At 42.8% G+C, this 15,219-nt stretch overlaps 1 protein-coding gene across 2 annotated transcripts in view; it reads right to left on the reverse strand.

Annotated features, from left to right (window-relative positions):
* actn4 (actinin, alpha 4) overlaps positions 1-14,735 on the reverse strand; it is a 78,513-nt gene extending 63,778 nt beyond the window's left edge. For both annotated transcript variants that reach the window (XM_083773847.1, XM_083773846.1), the window contains exon 1: positions 14,305-14,735. In XM_083773847.1, coding sequence (XP_083629973.1) covers positions 14,305-14,451 — 147 coding nt within the window. In that variant the 5' untranslated portion in view covers positions 14,452-14,735. The remainder of the gene's footprint in view (positions 1-14,304) is intronic.
* Between the last annotated feature and the right edge of the window lie 484 nt (positions 14,736-15,219).

Here is a 15,219-nt window from a genome sequence, read left to right on the forward strand (position 1 = left end):
TACATTTGTTCCAACCCAACTGCCTTGGGAAACTTTGTGACAGCTGCTGAAAGTTGGGGTACCACCAATATAACTATATAAGGCAAAATTTCAAAACTTTAATTATGCATGTAGCATGTGACATGTCAAACTAGGGGGTTTTCATGATGCTGAATCCATTCCAAGCATTAGTTTTGCACGGAAATACTCCTTGGGCTAAATTCGGCCATAGCCACTTGCCCAAATGTGCCCAAATGTGCTGACCTCAGTGTGTTTTTTGTGCTAAACTAAAAATCAACTTTCAGCAGCTGTCACAGTTTCCCCAGTTTCAAATGTATATGTGATTGTAGACACCTTTATGAACACATCTGTGAAAAAAGCTAGTGGCAAGCGTTTTTTGCCACACATTTAGCTAATTTTCCCTTTTCCCACATACTAGTGCAAGGATGTGTGTTTGACAGATTTCAGAGGGCTATTAAAAGAACACGCTTAGTTCATATATTGCCTTGGTAAGTTGGTACAAAGGGGGGCGTTGTCTGATTATGTAGGGTAGTCTCGACCCTGAGGCTCAGTAAACAATAGCAGAAGTGCGAGTTTTCCTCTCTTCAGTAGTATATGCCGCATATGCAATGGATCTGCAGCTGGGCTTTGTCTGTTATTTGCCTAAAGCATTTATGACAGAAGTGCGTGTATCAGACTTGTATTATTTCCCACCACAGACACAGAGTAACCTCGCATCAGACTATCCAACATATCCACCTCGGAGGACAGTCAAGACGGGCAGTGTCGGTAGGCCAATCACAGGCAGGTGGGGCGTTACCATGCCTAGGCTCGGACGCAAACGAGATTCACACGTTGTAGACGTATAGCTAGCTATACTATACTCATGAATTGTGTACAATGGACCAGCATACACAGAAATAATGAGAGAAAAATAAATAAAAGAGACTTCAATATTAGCCCCAGGACTGGCCTTCTCTGAGCCAGTCAAGAAATACACAAATGGCAGCCCCCAAACAGAAGAATTATATTAACCCAGAAAAATTATATTAAACCATGGCTGGTGAAAAACTGTGTCCGGGTCTGTAGTCTTTGTTCACATATTAAGCTTAGAATGAGGTCAGTGAAAGTGATGTTAACAGAAGCGGGGAGAGAGAAATGAGTGGAGACTGGAGAAAGATGGATGGCGAGAGAGAGACTGGCATACGTAGGTACTAGACACTATGGAAAGTGTGTCCTTGCTATAAATGAGAGCAGTGGAACATGGAGGCTCAGCAGGAATGTGTATAAATATTTAATGGCACTGTTGGGCTATAGACAAATTCAGAAACGGGTCTCATGGTCGCAGCAAACATATTTCCTGTAGGCGGAGACGACATATCTGCGGTGTAAACTCGCAGGTCTTCTACTACATTGAATGGTAGAGTGACCATTCAACTGCGTTTGCTCCCCTGTGCTACGGTCAAAAGGAAAAAGAGGAAACATTTTCAAAGACGCAACAACGTTATGTTACTTTAGGCCAGACCGCACCAATCGCAACTCCTTGCAACAAAACTGTTTTAGGATTAGTCCACACTCCACACCAATGCAACTGCTTGCAACTGCCATTTGGGATAATGGTTGCAACTAGTAGTTGCAAGTAACTGCAATTTAAAAGGAGTTGCATTGGTGTGGACTGGCCTTATGGTTATTTCGTGCGACAAATTCAAAATCCAGTCCTTCAAATACTCCCCATTTGTGATGCTCACACAAATGATGATTTTGCCATTGAGGGAAGCACAGCATAATGGTTACTACGGTATTCAAATAAAAGTACTTACTGAGAAAGAAGTCTACAAGTCAAGACTAAAAAGTCTAACAGCAATGCCCGATTTACAATGTTATAGAATCATGACACCCCTTGTGTTTGCACACGCGCACACATGTCCCACTGGGGCTGGGCCATGCCTCGCCCTCTTCACCTTGTCGCCCAGTGACCCAGTTAGCATGCTGTTGAATAATACAGCAACAGCACATCGCCAGCGAAATCAGAGACAGCACAACATGAAAGACACACACACACTCTTATAGTCACATGTGTCTAATTGCCCTAGCAACCTACTGCACTGCTCATGAGGACAGCGGTTAGCTTACCTGCACAATAGCCACCCAACCAATACTATCTACATCCCCCCATCAGTGCTGGGTCCTGCTCGTTTTCGATTCCATCCACTCAGGAAACGACAGAAGCAAAGTTCTCAGACATTTGAAGTTGAACTTGTCAAGAACAGAACAGTTAACCATAAGTGGGTATATGTCCTGGCTATGGTTAATAACTTGCTCTACCGTGCAAGGTACTCTGGCAGGTAACGATCATGATTTAGATCGAATTTTAAGAATGAACTTGCCCTTGTTTTTATTTTGAATTGTCAGAGCTTCTTATTGAACTCAAGGATACCTTTAACCCATTCTGACCGGGCACCCATTTTGGTATTAGCATCATGTTATGCTTTAGCTATTTAAAAATAGCAGATCTACAAGCTCGTATCGCGCCACCGAGTGGCGCGATACGAGCTTGTAGGTCTGCTATTTTTTGAAAAATCGAAGAACGACTGACATTTTTAGAATCTGATCTCAGGTCAGAATGGGTTAATCAGACCAGTGTGTGTCCGGCGGAAACCTCGTATGAATCTGATCTCAGGTCAGAATGGGTTAATGCAGCATATACTGTACATCCATACTCAGGTTGGATGGCTGCACTGGTTGTCCAAGTTTACTCTCTGGGTCTAGGCTAGATGTGTTTGGCACTAAACTAAACAGCCACTGTGCTAAGCCGCGGTCCAGTTGCCAAACATCCACTCCAGATGCAACCACTGCAGGGGGTGGGTGGGGTGTGTGTGTGTGTGTGTGTGTGTGTGTGTGTGACTGTGTGTGTGTGTGTGTGTGTGTGTGTGTGTGTGTGTGTGTGTGTGTATGTGTGTGTGTGTGTGTGTGGCACACGCGTGCTACTGCCTGTCACCATAGACTAGCATGGTCATTGGCTCACCATTTCTATTTCAGTACGTTAATATTAATGTTCAACTCTAAACCAAACCATCACTCCATAGCACATAAATCCATCCACTCCCAGGATCCACAGGCATCGCTCTGGACACTTTGAAATACAGGCCCGCTAATGGCATATGGCCACTGGCCAAATACATCTATCTATAGACTACTCGGGTGTATGAAACAAAGCCGTCCATTAGACTTGTGGTACGGAAACATTTGTTAACAGCAACAGTGAGTGAAGGCCGCCTTCTCCAAGTGGGTTTGTCTTCCATTGTAACTTCCAGAGTGTTGTCAACTCTGAAACGGTGTATAAATGGACTGTACAGGTCCATTTGGTACAATCTCAAGAGTTAACCCATTCTGACCTGAGATCAGATTCATACGAGGTTTCCACTGGACACACGCTGGTCTGACGAACCCATTCTGACCTGAGATCAGATTCTAAAAATGTCAGTCGTTCTTCGATTTTTTTCAAAAATAGCAGACCTACAAGCTCGTATCGCGCCACTCGGTGGCGCGATATGAGCTTGTAGATCTGCTATTTTTCAATAGCTAAAGCATAACATGATGCCAACACCAAAATGGGTGCCCGGTCAGAATGGGTTAAATGAACATTGAGGATTATATTGTGCCCCCTTTCCTCTCCCATCTGTCACGCAATACATTTTTCAATTAAGGTTTAGTCGTTTAGAGTTGCCTGCTGACCAGCTCCTGTCGACTGCCATCGTTATCGCCGTGCCAACTGGTCAGAACCCGTTGCTGAAGAACTGAGCATGTCGATATCCATGTGGTAGTGATGAGTACACTGTAGAGCAGGGGTGGGCAACTGGCGGCCCGGGGGCCACATGCGGCCCCCACCTTCACTTAATGTGACCCTCAGGTTAATGTCAGAATACTGATATGATGTTGGTTCCAGCTGTCACTATTCCACAACATGCCAAACATGACCTGCTTTAATGACTTCAGTCTAAATTAGTAGCTCAATGCTCAACACACGTATAATTAAAAGGCATTTGAAATTATATAAAAATGTAAATTTTCAGGATTCCAATTCGAATATAGCAAAAATAGCCGATCTACAAGCTCAAAACGTGTCGCAGCGCGACGCGTTTTGAGCTTGTAGATCGGCTATTCTTGCTACGACCATAATATATGGCCCTAGGGAGTGAGTGTGAAAATATAGTGGCCCTCTCCATCGTCAAAGTTGCCCACCCCTGCTGTAGAGTGAATCCCTAGTCTGCTCGTCATGTTTTAGCCACGGCCGACTACTGGTGTAGTGTGAACTAGATACCATATTCTCAATCTCAACTCTCAATTCCTATACCAAATCGATCAACTCCAAAGTGAAGCCAGCCGGGGAATAAAATGATGTTTTGTTTTTCTTACGATATTTTATTTTCTTCCTTTTTCTGCCTTTATTGATAGGTTGAAAATAATTGACAGGAAATGGAGAGAGAGATGGGGAGGCAAAGGCCGCCGGGATCGGGAGTCGAACCCGTGGCACGCCGTTGAGCCAACCGTCCGGGCCTGTGTGTTTTGTTCTCAGATACAGAGGCTCTGGGGTTGCCAGATTCTGTGACTGAAAACAAGCGAACAAAATAAGTCCAAAAGAAGCAACCAATTTCACCACTTGAGCCACCATTACATCAGCTATTTTCAAAAGGAATCGTAAAGCACTTCAACTACACTTCAGAAACAAGCCCAAACTATGCTATTTCACAGAAAAACTAGCCCAAAGTCACATATAAATCAGCAGAACTGGCAACACTGCAAACCAGTGCTGCAGGTTACTTTGCATACGCAATAACAATGTTTCGGCCGACTGGTTTGTGCTGAACTAAATGCTAGTCTGTTGCAATCTGTGACAGTTTGAAGTAGTCTTCTTGGACGTTTAGACGTAGGCTGAACAAGTCTGTTCGGTGGGGAAGGACCATAAGGAATGCCATGAAGCAAAAGGTCCCACCCGTCGGGAATTAAACCAACAACTCATTTATCCAGGTATTCTATGCCCATTATGGTATGACATGAACCCTAAACACTTGTCTATCGGGCACCTCCGTTTAAACGATTCCATCAAAAAGTTCCGTTTGCTGTTCTGAAGAAGTAGCCTAGACTACAGAAGATCCACAGATGCATTCGAATGCTATCTGCACACTGCAGCCATGGCAACAGCACCAGTAGGGTGGAAATATGCTGTGGCAACAAGCAGAAATGTGTAAAGGGTCTCACAGGCTGCATGAGAGACATTCAATAGATGTGCTCCATGTATAGCATTTGTTTGCTGAATATTGTTATTTGTCATGAATTGGGGAAGGTGGAGTCAACTTTCTCAACACGATGTATCTATTAAGCATTTGTCAAGCAATCAATTAACTGTTTGTGTGTGTACTGTAGTGTTGCATGGGTGGGAATGTGTGTGACACTATCACAGGCATGATTTGAATAATGACACACTGTCTTCTATACAACATGATGATATGTAGTCCAGGTATTGTGCACAGCATCAAAATACATTTAGCAGCAGGTTGTCTCCAACATCTTTTGCTCCCAAAAAAAGCACAGGATTGTGCTTTAGGAGAGGTAGTAGTTTGTCTTAATATGAAACTGACAGTGGGGTTGTGACTTGTGAGGTCAGAATAATGGTCCTTCATGGGGGAAAGCCTATGTGATGCTAAATATTCTTTGCAGGATCCGATAAAGCATTATATACAACTTAGCATTATATAATATAGACGTTGTTCGGTAGGTTAAAAGTAAAACATGCAATTGTAGAGGGGTCTGTGCTTATTTAACAATAGTGTTTACCAGCTGCCTCGGGCAGAAAAAGCCACAGATATGCTAGTCTGGTGAAAGACTAGAAGGTGAAAAAGCTTTTCCAGGCTAGAGCAGTTACCCCCAACACACACACACAGCTGCCCCCACCCCTAACACACACACACCTAAAACACACATTCCTATCTTCTGCATCTTTGCCTCAATGCAAGCCCCATCATCCACAACTTCCGTTGTAAATGATTGTCCACACATACAGACAGACACATGCATGACATATGCAAACGCACACACATGGCGGCCACAATTTCTCAAGCTCGAGTATACAAATGCTGTCACACACTTTGAGTAGACACAAACCACATGGGCTGGAGTGGGAAAAGTTTGGCTGAGCTGCCAGCAGCATCCATAGCCTGTGATTGTCAAGAGTGCTTAACGTGTTGATTTTGGATCACTGACCAACTCCCCACATGGCTATCGCTTTCATAATGGGCAGGAAGGCAATAACTGCTTCTAGGTCAGCAGAACTCTTGTCAAGGTTCCTGCAGAGGTTTAAGAATGTACACCATAGTAAATGTTCATTGCATGTCCCAAACCTTATCATACCTCCCACCATGTCGTCTATTCAACAAGCCAACTTTTGAACTACCTCAATAAACTAAATGGAAAAGGATGTCAATTTTGACACGATCCTGGCAGAGGACGATAACATGGACTGGCGAATCTCCAAAGGGAGCTGATCATATCTACATTTTGACCTAAACTGTCTCTGCACATAGTAACTGATTCTCCAAGCTTTTTAACACATTTGTCTGGTAAAGGTAGTAGTTTATGTTAACAGAAATAATGACCTTTGTAACGGTTTGACTTGAGGTTCCTGGGATGCCCTGATAGTCGAGGTCTGATCAAACCCTAGGGTATCACAAATTACAGGGACTAGCCCCTGAAAATCAACAATTCTAGTAGTCAGTCGAAGACCTCAGTCGACAGAGATGATTTGATTCAAGCAGCCGGGCTGAAACTCAGTGCTAGTATATTAGTATTGGACTGGTTCATCCTGTAGTAAACAGACTGAAATAATATGGATATATCTCTGTGCTTCATTTCTGCACCCGAGCTGTCAATTTAACCCCTGGTACACCGCACTAGTAAACAACAACACTCTGACTGTTCTGATTAGCATACAAGCTATCATTAGCTTAAACACGGCTCAAAAATGCCTAAAGCTAAATGGTCAAAACTGTGTCGCTACATTTCACTTCAAAAGGATTCCAACACCAGGATGTGCAACATGGACAGGTCTACACACTAGAATACTAATTTCCGGCACCGGTTTAAAAATAGCTGCGCTCAAGTTTACGTACTTCTGGCAAACTCCTTTACCTGGATGCTCAGATTTGGTCAATACATTAGGCTTTACTAGTACTTCTACTACTACCTGCCAAAGAGACCTGCCAAGGGAATCTTGGGACAACTACAACAGTGACTCAAGTAGGAAATGTAGACTTGATACTGATAGAGGGTTTTCAAGACAGCTGCTCTGTTCTCTCTGTACATACCCTCCAGAGAGTAAACTAAACTCAGGGTTCTCATTCACTGTAAACTTTCCATGCTCTACTATTTCCTAGGCTGGACAAGATCTGCTGCTCAAAGTGTCCAACCGGGAAGTACAGTTAGTACAAGCCAGGGCTACATGAAGTTCCGTTAGACTGGACAACATGTAACCCAACTTAATTTGCTTCCAATTAGACACCTTTGTCAGTAGATATTTTCCAGGCTTTATCCCCTTATGAGATGTTGATAAAACTATTTCCTGATACATCTCCTGGATCTCTGACATGTTTGCCACAATGTGAACATTTATCGTAAAGTGTGCGATTACATTAAGAGGAATTCACAGACATTTTGGCTTAGCTCTTTTGGTTAACTTGCACTGTTGATGGTGGGACTGCTGGGAATTCCAACAGTGTGTTCTCAGGATTTTGTGTGCTACAGCTTAACAGTGCTTTTGAGATGATGCTATAGGTTGGTAAAACTCAGTCTTCCACACACAGGGTGAGGGTCTGAAGTTAAAACACAGCCCTCTAACATCCATATACTGGCAGCCAACCAAAAAGGAAATTCTTAGTCTCTATTGTTGCCTTTGCAATTCATGTGGGGGAAATGCCATTCACTAATCGTTATAGCTATGCACAACAACGTCAAAGAAGTACGCCTATGAACACCAGCAATTAGTGAGACAAGTTGGCTACGTACACCCTAAACATGTTTACAGCCATTTATTGCTCCTTTGACATTGTAAGGGAACCTCATCCTGCCCTCTATTCCCAAATCTTCCTTGCTAACAAAAAGAGGAAGGAGGCGGCCAGGACGAGACGAGTGTGAGAAGGGGGGAAACAGACCGGAATAAAATCTCTTTGACAAAGAAACGCATTAAGCCAACAACAGCCATGCCTGCCCTCAACACCACCTACTCAAGACACATATGAGGGCCAAATACTGGTTCAGGGTTTAATATAACTTTTCCAATGATTGGAGCATTTGCTCAGGTCTGTTCACTGTTGCCCAGTAGTGCCAGACATATTCACTCTAACGATTCACTTGGTTCCACTAGCAACTTACAAGCTTAATCAATCGCAGAACGATATCTAAATTGAAACATCCTGACTACTACCAATACCATTAATATCATCGTAGCCATCTAGAAATCTCTCAGGAGGATTTTCCGTCTTCCTTCATCTCGCGCTGTACCCTGCCACTTTCCGTCACATCTGCAATCTTACAAAACCCCAACTTCTTTTTTTTACTCAGGCGAAAAATCAGGACACCCCGTCCCCTACTGAAAACAGCCCCCCTCCCCCTGGCCTAGCAGGCTGCAATGGGCCACCAATGGAATGTTTCCCCATGCATGATCACTCTGTGGCGGGTGGGAGAACAGAGAGCAAAAGGGGGGTGACTAAAAAAAAAAAAGGGGGGAGAGAGAAAAGGCAGAAACACAGAGGGTCTGCATTCCAATCTGCTCTGTCCTTTAACTGCCTTGCTGGTTGACTGGTTTGTTGTTCAAGTCTACATGCTGAATGTGGATCACAGTCAGCTGTGGGTCCCAGGGGTGGATGTCTGTCCCACAGCTGACCTAGGGAACAGTATAGCATCATATCCTGATTCTCCCACGTTCCACAAAGCACACGGACACAATTGCAACTAAAAGCATGAGAACAGTGAACTAGGTTCTATACTTTAGTAAACTGGCACTAGGCTGCTTGGATTTATCATGCATCGCTTAAAAGTATCGTTAATGTGTATACGTTACAAGACTATTTGCACAAGCAATCATATACCGCAAATGTTGGTCAATATTATGCTTCCTACAATTCATAAGGTAAGGCCGGCAGTGTCGTTAGGCCAATCAGAGGCAGGCGGGGCGTTACTATGTCTTGTCTATGCTCGGACGTAGAAAAGATATACACTTCTAAAACGGTGCGCGGATCGCCTCTTTCCTTTCTTAGTTATTCTTTTGGATCCTGCACCCGTTGAAATTTGTGGATGTGCGTGCACCTCTTGACCACTGTAAAGAGTCTCAGAAAATAAGGATGATCTTTATCATTTTAGCCAGAACCACGAAACCAATTAATTGAGCTTGCTCTTCAGATATTAGTGTCAGTCTAACAAAGCAGGATAGGCTTAGTATCTAGCAGTCAGTGAGAAGAGGTTCTCAGTCAATGAAAGTCCACTGTGTCAAAGAGATTAGTTTAATCTGTAGTCCTAGGCCAGCAACCCTGCAAATAATATCAGTGTAACAGCTATTGTTTAGTGACTGTACACACACACACACACACACACACACACACACACACACAGGATAAGAGATACATTTTAATTATATTAGATGTAGGGCTGTCACAATTATTACATGATCGCCTAATCCCAATTATTTGAGTTAATCACAATTATTTTGCAATAATCGTTGAGAAATGCTCAAATGTTTTCAAACATATCTAAATAACAGATCTACAACTTACGTGTCACAACTCACAAGTTTATAGATTGGCTATTTCCACCATTGTTAGTTTGAAAATATATTAATACATATCTAGTCTCCGTGCAACTTCAAAGCCAAACAGAAATGTATTATTTTATTCATATGTTCCCAGTGTTCAACAGCAAACAATTCATTAAATTGTTAATCACAACTATTTGTGTGACAAATTAATCGTCATGTAATAAGTCATAATCGTTACAGCCCTAATTAGATGGCATCTGCTTCTTTTATTTAGATTGTGGTTTATCATTTTACTAGCTAAACCACCACAACGGGCAAAAATCTCTAACCTGGCACTTGCAGGATCGGATGTCAACCACATCCAAATCAGGTCAGTCCTGCTATCTCAAATCAACCAATCATACAGCAGGCAAACATTATCTGATCAAAGCAGACACTCCTTGTCCATCCCACAGCCAATACATTGTCTATTGTTTTTGTCATTTGGACAGTGGGCCATTAGGCCGTCCTAGTAAAACAATTTGAATAGAGTTGCGTGCCTCTTTGGATTTGGAAAGGTATTAGTATAATATATTAGTTGAAGTTCTATCAATGTAGTACAATGGCCATTAACCAACACCAACAGGATAAATTATCTTTTTTTATGGTTACATTTGGGTTTACATTCCATAACGAAAATATTTGTACCCAATGCTATCCAACAATACACAGCACTAGCTATGGTCCATAGCTCTACTGCCTTTGCATAAGCATAATAATACAAACACACGCCACCTTTGTATATGCAAGTAGCAAAAACTTTATTTTAATTTTCGCTACAGTCAAGAAAATGGTCTGCATTTCATGCGAGCGCAGGAAGAGGAGAGTAGTATAGCTCTAATGCCCCAGTGACTTCTGTATCCATCATGCGTTTTACAAGGATTTCTTCTTTTACTCATTGTACAAGCAAACATTCTAATCTTTCTTTTGGGTTTTTTGGGCAGTGTGTACTGTGTAGCCAAGTCGGGACATCTGTACTAACCCACCCAATCCTGCCAGTCAGTCAGATGAAAGGCATTTGAAAGTGGGTGGAGAATGAACAAACCAACGTTGTGCCCAGCTGCCCACCTTGGCTGGAGTGGAAAGGTTGTCTGTCTATCTGGGCACTGGGTTAATACATTTAGTAAAATATACACACACAAAACACTTCTAAGAAAATAACATGCAAATACTACAGTGCAACTATGTAGGTCAAAATGTCCTTGGATCTTGTGTATTCAATTCTAATGTAGTCTACATAATATCTCCTATTCTCCTAACAACGGAATGCACTGCTACAACATAAGCAAAAGTGTCAGAAATATAGTGCTGGTGTACAATCATATTACTGAATGAGTCAACCCCAATCCACTTGTCTGTAGGTCACTGTATTAAATAGGCAGTCAGCTTTCAATACAGCTCCAATCACATTTATGCAAACAATTGAGACAGCTGTCATGTCAGCATATGAAAATGAAGTAAGACTGATAACACATTCAGTGGCCAGTGGCCACCGATGATTCTGCTTCATTAACACTGAGGATATTACTGTGTCTGATGTTTGAGGGTTATTTAGCTAGCATTTAGTTAACGTTTTGTGGTATCACGAAAACTGTTCTCATTTGCATACTTGATGTCAACACTACAAAAAATCTGTTTAATATTTAGTCCCCATATAGGGGACATATCAGATATTAAACTGATAAGAACAGAGACTACAACTGCCTCATTTGCATTTTGTCAGATGAGTGACGTTATCTTAATCTAATGTAATATGATCTTTGGCCACAGAAGTTTTCAAAGTTAGGGAAATACAGAGACCAAAATAAATTAATGACATTTACTAACAAACACCTTATGAAGGTCATCCACAAACGCATCATTTGACACCGACTAGTGTGCTCATTGCACTACTGATGATGAGCATGGTCGACTTCCCTGAATCTTGGAATGTCCCTGCTGAACTCAGCTGTAGCCTCTGACATAACTGCAGCATAACTGTCACAAAACTAAAAGAAACAGCTTTTGCATACAGTGCAGAGAGCTACAGTAAAGTACAGTGCTGGCATCAGTGTAGGAGCACTGCATACTTTGACATGTTCGGACGTGTGGGTCGATCCCTCTCCACAGGGAACAACTTTAATGACATATTTGTGAGGCATTCTGCCTGAGGGGAAGAGTGACAAAGTGCAGTAGACTGGACAGTGGACACACAAGGGCTGGCCTGGTCTGCCTTTTTACATGTGGGTGTCGAGAGTGTTACTCAAGTGATAAATAGACTACTGCAAGCTTCCAGGGTTGCCAAGTCCACTTATTTACTGCGACTTTAGGCTTGTTTATTCCCCAGAGTTGCGAGGGGAAATGACGAGTTGCAGGTTTTGAAAATCTAACAAGCCAACATTTCCTTGATGTATATTCTAAATACCCATAGGTTTGGGGGAGTGTGAATAACATTGACAGAATAGGTCTGGTCTGGTGTGTCTACTTATTAAGTCCTGGTTAAAATATGTGTGTAATAGTATAATAAATGACCAAAACATTCATTATTATAATAGACATGATACATAGTATTGATCATAAATGTATCTAATCTTTATTAGGATTATATGGCCATAGTATTGGGCTTGTTTTGGCTTGTATTTCGAGGAGAGATTTGGCTTATTTCTTTTGCAAGAGTTGGCTTGTTTTTGGAAGTGGGTTGGCTTATTTCTATCGGTAACACTGCAAGCTTCCTGAATGTGAAAGACAAAAGTAGGGCTTCCACAAATAGGCATAGATCTAAATAAATCTAAAACAGCAACAGGATGTTCTTGTGCAGTGGGAAAGAAACTAGCCTCCTTGATATTCCTGTCTTAACCCACAGAACTGAGTTGCATGCAGCTCAATCTCATTCATCTATTTATTTTAAAACAAGTAGATTGGCTTCCATCAATTTAACACTTGTTAGTGTTGATTGACTGACTACTACTACGGACGGAGTAGCCTACTGACTCCTCCCGCCTACAATACACGGGTGCAGTCTGGCTTGTCCTTTGAGGTGAGGTCCCCACTCTCTCAGACTACAAAAGACAAATCCATTCCCACACTCATTACATCCAATGCCTTGTGATATTTTTGCGGGAGGCACTCACTCGCTCGCCTTTACGCAATAACTGGCACGGGGAGGGCGAATACACCACAGGAATGTGGCCTTTGTATCCCCACCAGGCCGCCCGACATAGTTTCAACTTGGCTGCTGGGGTAGTAGGCAAGGGATATGGCATAGGAGTAAATATCTCCATTCTCGCCCGGTTTGGAATATGGCCATTTGTGTCCACCGGTGTGTGGAGGGCAGCAGAGTCAAACTATATTGTGTTAATGATTGATACGTTAAATGTTTTTCCCTTGCGTGCCGGGGAGTAAACTTTGGCCCGTGTACACTCGGAGTCTTGACAAATATGTACAGAGCTTATGCAATGAGGCTTATATGAGAAAGGGGTAATCAATGTTAAAATGACGGTTTTAAAATGATTAATAATATCCCATAGTAGAAAACACAATTAAATGTGTGGTATGTATGTATGCTGTCACTCCAGCAGGCGGAGGCATGCTAATCATCTCGGCGGCTAGTCGGTCAAATCAGATTTCTTGTGCGTAACCTAGTTAGCAAACACACCCTCCTCATCATTCCACAATTGTGGTTAATCCTTTAGTATTGAGGCTACTCGTTCCCCAATCCCCTGAGATGATTTCAAATGACAAAATGCTGTTCTTAGCAGGGTGGGACGGCGAGGATGTGATGTTTGTGGAGACATTCTAGCCTTGTGCAACAGTAAAAGGCCTTTACAGCTAAAAGTAGACTCCTACTCAAGACTAATTTTACTCAAGTTGGACGGCGGTGTCGCTTTGCCAAAATAGTAGATCTACAAACTTAACGACGCGTCATTAACTTTTAGATTTACCCCTTGTTTTTGGCAAGCGACATCACGAGCGGTACACAAACTGCCTGGGCAGGCTGGGCTCCAGTCAAGTGTTGTTATCGGCCTCCAACAAGAACGTCAGATAACGCCCGGGGAACCCATTCAACTTGCTATTCGAGTCTAAAAATGCGATATAATCGCAATTGCACTTTCTGTGTAAAAGCCACACGGCGTAGCGTTATCGCCGGGAGTGCTGAAATATCGTCGCATGTCTGAAACTTAAACCACACAAGCAGAAGCAGCAGCAGCAGCAGCGGCTAAAAGCAGTCACCGCCACTGCATTACTTTATTACGGTCCAATAATTCATAGAATATAGCCTCCTCGCCAATGACCTCCATTATTATAATGAAAAAAAGCAGGAGGCGCCTCAGTCACGACCAAACCAAATCATTCCAGGAAACCAGATGTGAATGAATAAGAACCAAAAGGCCATGCTTCAATCTGGTATCAAACCAGGGCCCCACGTTCAGCCTCCATCATCTTCCTGCCATTTTCTTTTTAAACTACCATCTATCTGACTTGCACTATGGTTCTGGTTCCTTTACCTTTCTCTGCTGTTTCTCCCAGGCGGGGTCCAGCAGCAGGTCCCGATCCCAGTCATCTGCCTGCTCCATGTACGTAGGAACGCCACCGGTATTGGGGCCCGAGTATTGGACTTGATTATTGTTGGTGGAGGCGTGATAATCTACCATGTCAGCACGACAAAACCTTACAGTTAAACTCTAAAGCGGACCAAAGCAAAAAAACACCAAAAGAAAAGCTTTTTAAATGATCTTCTCCGCAAACGAAAATAATAAAAAAAAAAAATACAAAAAGAGAGGGGGTCGGAGGATGCGACCCAGGCAGCAACTCTCTCTCTCCTTCACTCGCTTCTTCTTCTTTCGCCCGTTTTTTTTAATCGGTCAGGAATATCCGGTCCGTGCAGTGAGAAATAGAAAGAATGCTTTCTCCACCCGCGGAGGGAATGGTGTGGTTGGTTGGGAGGAACCAGAGGAACCAGCCGCTCCTACAAGCTACAGCACACAGCGGCCTACGTACGTACAGCCCCCAAAATACCTCATGAATATTCATCACCTGCTACAACACTTGCAGCGGCCGGGCACGAATGAGCCCGTGTTGCCATGTCCGCTTATTTGTAAGCGAGTTTGGGCTTGTTTCTCTGTAAAGTACCGGTATTTTGCGGTCTGCGGGTCGCTTATTTGGGCAGTTGGGCTTGTTTCCTAATGTTGTTTAAACCAGTGATTCTCACACATCTCCATGTCAAGGACCTCCAGATTAATGTATTGTCCAACTACATCTGAAAATGTTTTGTGCCAGGAACCCCCAAACAAGATATGTGTTGTTGTTAAAATGTTTCAAAGAATACACATTTTGTCACATTTTCTTTCCATGATTATTTTGAAAATAGCAGATCTACACGCTCACGCGACGCGTTGTGGGCCTGTAGTTCGGCTATTTTC

Source organism: Protomyctophum parallelum, assembly GCF_964188405.1.
Source record: "Protomyctophum parallelum genome assembly, chromosome: 9".
NCBI classification, from domain to species: domain Eukaryota; kingdom Metazoa; phylum Chordata; class Actinopteri; order Myctophiformes; family Myctophidae; genus Protomyctophum; species Protomyctophum parallelum.